General features: G+C 38.5%; 2 protein-coding genes across 2 annotated transcripts; one reads left to right on the top strand and one right to left on the bottom strand.

The window, feature by feature from the left end:
- Window positions 1–888: 888 nt before the first annotated feature.
- Window positions 889–3,462, top strand: LOC18439348 (AAA-ATPase At4g30250). Its single transcript, XM_020670349.2, has one exon. It carries the CDS (start codon window positions 1,803–1,805, stop codon window positions 3,297–3,299), a length of 1,497 nt encoding a protein of 498 aa, XP_020526008.1. The 5' UTR covers window positions 889–1,802; the 3' UTR covers window positions 3,300–3,462.
- A 1,038-nt stretch (window positions 3,463–4,500) lies between these two features.
- Window positions 4,501–6,246, bottom strand: LOC18439349 (pentatricopeptide repeat-containing protein At1g59720, chloroplastic/mitochondrial). The gene has a single exon (XM_020670351.2). It carries the CDS (start codon window positions 5,998–6,000, stop codon window positions 4,702–4,704), a length of 1,299 nt encoding a protein of 432 aa, XP_020526010.1. The 5' UTR covers window positions 6,001–6,246; the 3' UTR covers window positions 4,501–4,701.
- Between the last annotated feature and the right edge of the window lie 5,232 nt (window positions 6,247–11,478).

The raw sequence follows: 11,478 nt of genomic DNA, 5'->3' as shown, positions 1-11,478 counted from the left end.
AAATATAATGTGCTTAACTTGAAATCGCACATTCAAATCAGCATATAATATCTAATAAGCATAAAAAATTTCTCTAAAATGGGTAGAATGACAATTTCAAATGTTTGAGGAGCACAATATCATACATGTCATGTATCAATTAAAGTAAAAATGGTAGAATGAGAATGTTAATGTTTTTATTGGTTTTGCTGGTATTGCGATCAAGAAATTATGTTATCCTATTGGTGTTACAAAGCATTTCCCCGAAATTGGTCCAAATTTAACAGCATTGACGGTGCTGAGATGTATAATGGCCCTAAATTCAGATGAATTCATCAAAGAAGTTCTTCTATACCTAACAAATTTTATCAGAAAGGAAGCAGCACGACCTTACCATGCTTTTTTTTTTCTAGGTTTAATGATGGGAAGGAATAGAGCCTAGGACAGTATGTAGAGGCAACTGCGCCCCTAACCATTAAACCCATGTTCCCTTGGACACCTACTCATGGCAGTTTCAATGTGCACAGAGAGTGACAATCAAGCCAGGGTCCTAGAACCCTAGGGCTTTAGGACCCCTAGGGCTCTAGGATCCCTAATGGTGGAAGGAGATTTAGAAAATCACCATCCATAATTTTGAAAGATGCAGATTTGACGGTCTTTAGTCTCCACTAATCATATTTTATCGGGAGAAAAATGTAAATTAAAAGATTATGTGAAATTTGTGAAGAGAAAATGCAGTAGCAGGCTACTTAGCCAAAGAGGAGTCTCTAGTACCTCCATCGCACTTAAAAAATTTAAAATTTTTAAAAATCATATTATCCAGTCTTTATTTCATCATGAACTTTATTCTAATCTTTTGGGGTCTACTACATGAATTTTATTAAGCACAATATCGAGAACCTCTTTAATTTAAAAAAATACGAGAGGGATTCCAATAATTAATTATTTAAAAAGACATAACAAAAGCCAAAAAGACAAGCGTGGACCTCTACACGCGTGTGGATAAAAGTCCCAAACCCTCCCAAATTCCCTAAAAGCAAAGGAGAACCATGCTTTCGCTTTAACTTTCACTGCATCATATAAAGAGGATAAATGAGGCCAATCAACGGTTGAGTTATCCTCTTACTGGGCGTCGAAATGAATCCTGACCGTCGAAAGAAAGATAATAAAAAAGGCAAAAGGGCAGGGAAAAAAGACCAAGGGGTCCCATATGCACGAACGTGACAGTCCCACACGCTGTAAAGCTTCATTAACAGTGAACTTTAAGACTCACCATAAAACCCTATCAAACCCCTCACTTCTCTAAACACTTCATCTATGCTTCCTACAAGAAATTAGAGATCAAGTCTACTCTTTAACTTCCCGCTGGAAACCACTTTTGGTTTTACTGTAGCCGGAAAACCGCCTTTTCCCTATATTTTTCCCCAGGAAACCGCCATCAAGCTGCATTTTCCGACTAGAACATTGATCACCATTGGCATGGGTTTTGCATCGGAAAACCGCCATTTCTTTCCGGGAAACCTCGACTAAGCAGGGTTTATCCACCTCAACACAAAACCACCGTTTCGTAACGGAAAACCACCATTTCTCGCCGAAAACCCCCTCTTCATTACTCCACCTTAATACCAAAACCACCATTCCCTCTCTCTTCCCACCATTCCTCACCACTAGATACCCCATTTCCCATCATTCCCACACCTGAAAATAAGACCACCATCAAGAAAAAACTGCAACTCCATTTATTAGCTGTTTCTGACTAAGAAACCACAAAATCTCACCGGAAAACCACCATTTCTCACCGGGAGACCAGCATCTTGCACTATATGGAGATCCTAGCCCAAATCTGGTCATTTCTAGGCCTCTTAACTGTCCTCCAAAATGTGTTACCCTCTCAAATCCTAACCCTAATCCTCTCATGGTATGAATCTCTGCAAGACCTCATTTCCCCTTACTCATATTTCGAAATCCCGGAATTCAACGGCTACTGCTCCGTCGAGCCGAACGAGCTCTACCGCCAGATCCAGCTCTATCTCCAGAGCCTCGGCACGTGCCTGAACTCTCGAAGGGTGACAGCCACACGTGCCAAAAACTCGCGCCAGATCTCGTTCATGGTGGCCCCGAACCAATCTTTCGACGACACGTGGAACGGGCGCAAATTCTTGTGGACCCACCACGTCGAGACAGTGCAGGAGTCTCTCGAGGAGAGGCGAAGTTTCGGGCTCAAAATCTCGAAGAGGGACCGAGAATTCGGCCTCAACCGATATTTCGAGAGGATCGCGAAGATCGCCGAGGAATTCGAGAACTCGTCAAGGGATCGCCGGCTTTTTACAAATAACGGCCACGGGGGGTTCGAATCGGGGTGGGCCTCTGTTCCCTTCCGCCACCCCGCCACGTTCGAGACCCTCGCCTTCGACCCCAAGCTGAAGGCTGAAATAACGTCCGATTTAACGGCTTTCTCAAAGGCCCGTGACTTTTACAGTCGAGTGGGCCGTTCATGGAAACGGGGTTATCTACTTTACGGACCGCCGGGAACCGGTAAATCGAGTTTAATTGCGGCAATGGCGAACTTCTTACACTACGATGTTTACGATTTAGAGCTCACCAAAGTCTCTGATAACTCAGAGCTCAGAGCTCTCCTCATTCAAACCACGAACAAATCCATCATTGTCATTGAAGACATCGACTGTTCCCTAGATTTCTCCGACCGGAATCTCAATTTCCGGCGGAGAAAGTTGCCCGAAAACAGAAAACACTGCCAAAATGGGCCAGAAAATCCCGGGCAAGTCACACTCTCTGGCCTCCTGAATTTCACTGATGGGCTCTGGTCGTGCTGCGGGGAAGAGCGTATAATCGTATTTACTACGAATTACAAAGACGCGATCGACGTGGCACTTATCCGGTCCGGCCGCATGGACATGCACATACGGCTTGGGCCGGCGGGGTTCGACGCATTTAAGACTTTGGCCTGTAATTATTTGGGATTAAGAGATCACAGGCTTTTTGAGATTATAGAGAGAGAGATTAGTGAGGGGGGGAGGTTAACACCAGCTGAGATTAGTGAAATAATGGTGAGGTTTAAGGGGGATGTTGATAACGCCCTCAGGGAGGTGGTAACGGCGTTGAAAGAGAGCGTTATGGAATTTGTGGACGAGAAAACGGATAGTTTTCAGGGCGTTGTGGGGTCGCCGTTAAAGGGCTTTGGTATGGCGGGAAAGGGTAAGAAAGGGGGGCTGACGTGGCAGGAGAAGGTGAGGTGTTTGGTGCGTGTTAAGAGTTTGATGAGGTCTTCTTCCTCTTCTTCTTCTAAGAGAGGGATTTAGGGTTTTTTTTGCTCTTTTTTTTTTTTTTCCTATATTTCTATTTCTCTTTTTTTTTCTTTTTTTTTATTATTTTTTTTTCCTTTTTTTTTGGAATAACTTCCTTGTAATAACATTATAACATTGTTGAGTCTGATTGTAAAAAAGGTGACCGCCGAGTTTTGCCGGAGTTTCCTAGTTTCATGCCGCACCTTTTGATTGTCTTTTGCGAGAGAGAGAGAGAGAGAGAGAGAGAAAAAGAGATATGGTGTTTATGTACGGATGAATGAAAGGTATGGCCTAAAAATTACTTTGCTCAAAATTCTGAAATTTAAAACATCAAAATAGTATAAATTGAGCAGACCAATAATAATTGAGAATCTTGAAAGTTGACTGTTCATATAATGTATTTTAAAATACACTATTTTAAGAATTAAAATATTTCCTTTGAATAAACATGCATTTTGAAGTCAAGATGATCAATCGGAGTATTTTCCAGCATCCAAATAACCGTGAGTATTTTTCAGCATCCAAACAAGCGGGTTTTTTAGGTGCACCTTACTTTTTAGGATAAAGATATGAACTTTTCCTAATTTCTAATGGCGTGAGTTTTCTATCGAGTCAACTCGGGCACCCAAAACACTCCTCTAATGGAAATTCTTGTTAAATATGCCAAAGAAGGCAAGGCATCTCAAACATCTCTCCTTCTATTCATTAGGGTTCTTGGACCTTTGTAATTTTGCATGTACCGAGACAACTTTCTTTAGAAATTATCTTGGGGCTGGCACTGCGTGGCCCTATAGCTGGTGTGAGCCCACCCAACACGGCCAAAGAGGCCTTGGCTCACCATGTCTCTATCAAGGTTGGGCTGGCCCGGTCCAATCAGAACCGTGCTAGGCCTGCCATGGTCCAAACCCTAGCTCAGCCCTCTGGCCACATCTTGTCGGTCAAGCCCTAGTTTTGTAGGGCTAAGTCCACCAACCAGCCAGTGACAAGACTGGCTGTTCAAAGGGAGTAAAAGACCTCTTGTCACGTTGTGGGACCAGCCCCCCTATAGCCACTTCTACTGGAACCCTTGCACTCGTTGGCTTCATTCTCCCCTTTTTTTACCCTTAGTACTCTTCAATCTAGAGTTTGTTCTTGTGAAGAGATTTACTCCATCTAAACATGAGCCCTTGTCAAGAATATGGTTGGGCAAAGGTCTTATTATACAAGTAATTTCAAATTTTATTTTGTAAATCTCATCATTATCATAAATATTTTTTTAACTATTTGTGATCGGCTACACGAAATTCTGATTATCCATCAACATTGCAAAACTCTTGGCGAAAATTAAAGGTCCTATGCTACAATGTAGGGATCTATGATGGCTTTGTCTCAAGTTCTCAACCCAATTTAATGATAACCATCTTCAATCCTTTTTCTCTCAGCTCTCCACCCAACTACACCCCACCACCTTCTTCAACCCTTTCTCTCTCATCTCTCCTCTCAATTCCTCAACCAAATCCCACCTTCCTGCCCTAGCACACACATTAGCCACAAGCACATAGTTCTTCCCCAAGCTGGGCTCTCCTTCAAGCAATTGCCTCCCCACTTTCTCACCAACCCCATGGCCCATGCATGCACCCATGAAGCCCAGTCTCTCACCAACCCCATGGGCCATGCATGCACCCATAAAACTCCTCAAGATCACAGGATTGGGCTCCATGGGCATACCCATGATGACCCCATAAGCCTCATCCACCATGCCAGCCCTCCCATACATGTCCACCATGCACCCATAATGCTCCATCCCTCTCTTCACATTATATTCTCTCTCCATCCTCTCAAAGTACTCTCTCCCTCTCTCTACCAAACCCAAGTGACTGCAAGCGCTCAAAACAGCAGTAAAAGCCTTGCCATCCATTTTCCTCTCATCATTTTCCGTCTCTCTAAACAAGGCCAAGACTTCCTCTCCCCTGCCATGGATTCCGAGTGCCAAAACCATCGCGGTCCAAGCCTGCAAACTCTCTGCTCCCAAACCATTATAGAGCTTGAGAGCTTCATCTATGAGCCCACACTTTGCGTACATTTCTAAGAGCGTGGTGCTCAAAGGAAGGCACGGCGCAAATGTATGGACCGTGTAAGCGTGCAAGGCCTGGCCAAAGGGCAAGAAGCAGGCTTGAGCGCAAGCACCAAACAAGCTGAGCAGAGTCGCTCGAGTTGGCCGAACCCCAGCTCGTAGCATGAGCCCAAAGGCTCGTAGAGCGGACCCCAATTCACCCGCTTGAGCCCAACAAGCCATCATGGAGGTCCACGAAACCACATCTCTCTCAGGCATTTCATCAAACACTTGGAGGGCCTCCACATAAGAGCTTGAACAATGAGAATACATGGTGAGAAGAGTGTTTTGGGTATATAGGTCTGAGACAAAGCCATGTTTTACTATAAGAGAGTGTAATTGTTGGCCTGGTCTGAAGTTTTTAGAGAGAGAGCACGCTTTGAGCGTAGAGGGGAAGGTGAAGCGGTTCGGTTTGAGGCCCATGGAATGGAGTTCCACGAAGAGTTCGAGGCCTTCTAAGGAGGAAGAGGGGCTGCTGCATTTTGCCATGATGAGAGTGTTGTAGGTGAAGAGAGAGAGTGGGTTTTGTTTTGGTGGGGCTTTTGTAGCGAGCGTGTGGAGTTGGGGAGAGAGATGAGTGGGTCGAGGAGCGGGTTGGAAGAGAAAGAAGGTGAATTTCCTCATCTTCCCCCATGAAAACGCAGAAGAATAGAGGCGGACTGTTATCTTGGTTTCAGGCCCTTTAATCTAGAGAGAGAGAGAGAGAGAGGGAGGGAGGGAGGGTGGTTGCTAAAAAACGCAAGAGTTTAGAATCACTAGGCAGGATTTTGGGTAGCGAAGATAGGAATACTGCATTAAACAAGGTGACTTTTTATCCGGATCATCGTTTCGGACAAGAATAGGCCGGGACCAAGCCGATTTCGGGTATGGGTCCTTAAAATACTTTTTTTCCTTTTTTTTTTTAAGCACGTCCAATATTTTTTTTTATGGGAAAATTTTATTTAGAGTTGAGGCTTTAAACAGTCGAATTAGAGCCTACCTTAAAATTTCACTAGAAGAGGTTGTTTTGATGCCCAAATAGCCTCCAATTGATCATCTAGACATCAAGATGCATGGACATGAGAAAAAAAAAATGGATTTCAAGTTTTGAAAATAGTATATTTTATAACACATTTTTGGACCGTCAATTTTCAAGATTTTCAAGTTTTTATAGATCTCTCGATCTATACTATTTTTTAAGTTTTAAACTTTATAAATAAAAATAAAAAATATATTTTAAAGCTATCAAAATGATTTCCAATATTATATTTTATTAGGTTTGTTCTACATCCCCACCCCATCAATCCCAATTTTAATTGTCTTTATGTAGCGGTTTTTTTTTGGAGCGTCTATTAAAATTTTATGGTCCGAGTACGCGGCCCGTTTACTCCCTTGGCAAAACCACAAAACTTACGGCTATTGTTTGGGCGACGATTACAGGGTGGATTTTCTTGAATCAATTATAACTCGATTAATTATGAAAAGAAAGAAATATTCAGATTACTTAAGAAAATAAATATTCAACTGTTCTTACAAAATAAGTGTTAAATAAATCTAAAACTTAGATTTCTGTTTTGAAAATAATCATATCATGCCGTGTTTTCATAAAAAGTGGGGCCACCATTAAGAAAAATATGTTTTCGATTTCATCTTTAGATAACGGGTGCGCGGTATCTATAAGGATTGCATCTTTAAACCTCCAAATTTTATCATAATATGTAATTTTGTTGTAAAAAATTCTTAGAATTATTTTAAAATCTATTTTCATATCTAATTAGAAAATTTTAAACTTCAAAAATAATTAAAATCAAGATGATCTATAAACATATGAAAATCTTAAAAATAGACGGCCTAGATAATATGTTGCAAGATGCACTATTTTTTAGACTCAAATTTTTATTTTTTATATTCTTATATGTCGATGTCGAGATGATCAAATAGAGGGTTTTTCAACATAAAAACAACCTTTTCGATAGATTTTTGAGGTGCATCTGTAATTCTATATTTTAAGGTTGCAACCTTATATAAACTTTTCTCTTTGATAAATTCATTTTATTTTGAACAAAATGCTAGAATATCGAAATCCTCACGTTAGAGGACTGCGTTAGCTGCATTCCTGGTTGCCAGAATTGGACTTCCAGAAATAGAGCTCAAACAAAAACAACAAAATGATGAATTGTGTAGTCACTGTAGCGTGCAGTCACTTAAGAAAAAACCCAAAGAATCCCCACAAAAAAAGAGAAAATGTAGCTACAGGAAATCAAAGTTTACCATAAGTTCTCTTCTTTTTCCAATTTTTTTGACAGAAATTTTTACTGTAACTATAAATTAAAAGATTAAAGCTGAATTTTTAGAGCTTTAAATTGGACAAAAATGGCGTTCTAACCTGCTGCAACCCATAGTAATCACAGTCTTGACAATGCCATCAAGCTTGATCTCCTGCTTCTTCCCAGGAACGTCAATGGAGACATGAATTGGCAGCCAGTATACTACTTAGTGACCACCTTCACAACCCTAATTCCCATGGCCGATGCCTAGATTTTTAAACCAATGCCCTATATTTTGAAACCTCACTTGAAAGGCGAGCTGGTTTGATGGGCTCCATACGGTGAGGTCTATATAAGGTGTCAACCTTATGTTATTGAAAATCTATTCATGTCCACAATTATCAAATTTAAAGTTTCAAAAATGATGTAGATCAAGCACATCTATAAACATGTTAAAAGATTAACTATTTTTAGGACTAGAAATCCTCTTATTTTTATGTCAATGAATCTTGAGGTTGAGATAATTGATTTGTGGGTTTTCCAAAGTAAAAACAGTCTTGTCTAGTGGATTTTTTAGGTGCACCTTACTCTAAAGTATAAGGTTGACACCTTATATAATTTTTTCCTTTATGGAAAAGCACCCTCTATTGAAACTAAGAGGAGGTTAAAATGATTTGTAAAATACATATGAAAATGGAGCGGTTATTTGGTATTACCCGATAGACGAGCTGGTTCAATAGAATAAATCTCGGGTGGTCAAAAAAGTGTCAAAAAATACAAAAATATAATAAAATATAAAAAATATATTTAAAACATGATTAAACAAAGCACATCTAAATGAAGTTTGAAAATTAATGGAAAAAGATAGATTTTCAAGAATTGATTTGTACCCAGGGGTATTTTTAATTTTTTTTTAAAAAAAATGGAAAAATATAAAAATAAGTAATATTAGCCAAACCAATTTCCAATCTTTGCCACAATGATAAAATTAAAAACTTAAAAAAATTTAAAAAAATTTTAAAAAATTGCATTACAAACAAAATTTCTTATTTTTTAGGATTTCATATCATATTTTTTGAATTTTTTAAAATACCTGGTCAATTCACCAAAACCGGCTACTAACCAAGCGGTTTCGGTTTGAACCGCCCGTTTTTTCCTACATTGATTGTAACAGATTTGTCTAGACCATCCATTTAGCACTAAAAATAAGTATTCTGTACATTTTTTTTAGTTTCAAAATTTTACTGTTAATGTTGAAAAGTGATTTTTAGATATACAAACCAAATATTATTCATTGGCCATTACTGTTGCGCACTTAATGGCCACCTTTCAGTCCAAGATGGTGACAAGAACTTTCAAATAGTAAATATTCTTTACGCCAAGGCCAAAAAGAAGACAAATAAGATCTGATCCTAACCCAAAACGGGCATAGGTGTTTATCAGTACTGTATTAGTAATTTGAAAATCACATTTCCAAATTGGGAATGGCCAACCTGGATTGAAATCAGTGGGCATTTGACCTTATTTTTCTCATAAATATCAATCGGCTTGACCTTATTTTTCTCATAAATGGTAATCGGCCAGGTTTATTGTCATTGTTTTGATTTTGCTAGGTTTATTGTCAAAGTGTAGATAAAATCGAGCTGGAAAGGTTAACCAGACATGGGGCTCTTAGCAGTACAATCGGCCTAATTGGTAAATCCGCCAGATCAACTGACCAGCCGGAAAGGTTAACCAGACATGGGGCTCGAAGCAGTATAATCGGCTTAACCGGTAAATCGATCGGATCAACTGGCTTACTTGACAAGTCCTGGATGATAAAAAAAAGTGTTAAAAAAATTTAAAATATAATTTTTTTAAAAAATTGTATTTAAGGCATGATTAAACAAAGCACATCTAAATGAAGTTGAAAACTAATAAAAAAAATGAATTTTAAAAGATCGATTTATGCCAAGGGGTAATTTTAAAAATGTTCAAAGAAGATGAAAATGTAAAAATAAGTATTAATGGCCAAAACAATTTTCAATATTTGTCAAAATGGAGAAAAACATTAAAAAATACATTACAAACGAAATCCCTTGTAGGTTATTTTACAAAAGTTCGAAATAATTATATAAAATCCCAAAACTGGCCGAAGTCAGAACCGGCTTGTGGCTGGTTCTGATCTAAGCGGGTCTAATCGAGCGATTAGAATTTGAACCGCCCGATTTTTCTACACTGATAGCGAGTTGCTTTGATAAATCACTCGGTTCCTATCTTTTTTATTTCTTTTTATATTCTAAAATATATAAATTTTAAATATATTTTATGTTCCTTCGGACCAATTCCCACACGAGAGAATCGGTCCAGTTCTCCTAGGATCTGTGATCCAAATTGGTCCAATTGTTAATCGGTTTGGCTACTAGATCTGGGTTTTTGAAAAACTCTTACTCGTGGTGTTATCCACATAGAAAACATACTTCTATGTTATCTCCAAACTGTTCGATTTGAATGGATCTAAATAGATAACTAAGCAAAAGTTAACCGCATGTGATCACTCAAAGTATTGCATGTCCATTTTATATTTATGGGTGTGATTTATACATAAAGTTGAGGCTCCAAACAATCAGAGTAAGCGACACCTTCAAATTGTATCAAGAGATGTTGCTTTAATATTGGAAATCTTTATGATAGCCTGAAAATTTACTTTCATCTCTAATTATAAGATCTAAAGCTCCAAAAATAAAACAGATCTGATCTGCTAGATCTGTAATATTTTTGGAGCTTTAGATCTTATAATTAGAGATGAAAGTAAATTTTCAGGCTATGGACGCTTGAAAATCTTGAAAATTGATAACCTAAAAAGTATATTACAAAATGCACTATTTCCAATATCTGCAAACTATTTTTTCTCATGTCCATACATCTTGAGGTTGAGATGATCAATGGGAAGATTTTTTAGCATCGAAACAAATCTATTCTAGTAAATTTTTGAGGTGCCCCTTAATTTGATTGTTTAGAGCCTCACCCTTGTATATTTTTTTTCCTATATTTATTGGATGAAGTTTTATATAAGGAAAAAATATATATATAAGACCTATGCTTTATAAAACAAAATAAAGCCTCACCTCAAACCCTCATCTCGAAAGCACTTTCGACAATGAAAATCCCCATGATGGATCTAAAATCAATTTTTAACACCGAAAATAAAATTTGAAACTAGAAATATGGTACTTGTGGATCTATGGACACTTATTTTTAGGGTGAAAGGGGTTTTAATCTAAAAAGAACTATTACATACCTAGATCTGCAACTGTTTACCTTCTACGATTTCTATGTTCATATTAGCCATTGGTTGTTGTGATTATGGGGCTCGATTTCATAACTCTTTCGATTTTTTACTACAATAAATCCCATTAGTAACTCCATCACCAACTTAGGGGTGGCAAGAACCGAAGTTAGCGTACCCTGATCTGACCTAAAAATTAAAATATCGATGTATTTAAATAATTTTCATAAATTGAAAAATGTAAGATACGACTCAGACTTGAATTGTGTTCAGGTCCAAGATATCAAGTTTTGGACCCATACCGGACCCAAATAGGGTCTACCCATCGGGTTTGTGTCCATTGTCACCCCTACACCAACTCCCTTCTCTTTCTCTCCCCTTCATCTCTCTCTCTCAATCTTACTCGTTATAGGAATGTCTTATACCCCATCTTGTCTTGCATTACCAGCTCCAAAAAAACAATGCAGATATGGGAGATATACGAGTATTAAAAATAGACCGACCAAATAATATGTTATAAGATGCATTGTTAAACAGTGCAGATATGGGAGATCTACGAGTATTGAAAATAGACCGTTCAAATAATGT

The sequence above is a fragment of the Amborella trichopoda genome, chromosome 4 (assembly GCF_054954075.1).
Source record: "Amborella trichopoda isolate Santa Cruz 75 chromosome 4, AtrichopodaSantaCruz75HAP2 v2.0, whole genome shotgun sequence".
NCBI lineage: Eukaryota > Viridiplantae > Streptophyta > Magnoliopsida > Amborellales > Amborellaceae > Amborella > Amborella trichopoda.
The sequence above is the reverse complement of the archived record's forward strand: the minus strand, read 5'-3'. Positions and strand labels throughout refer to the sequence as shown.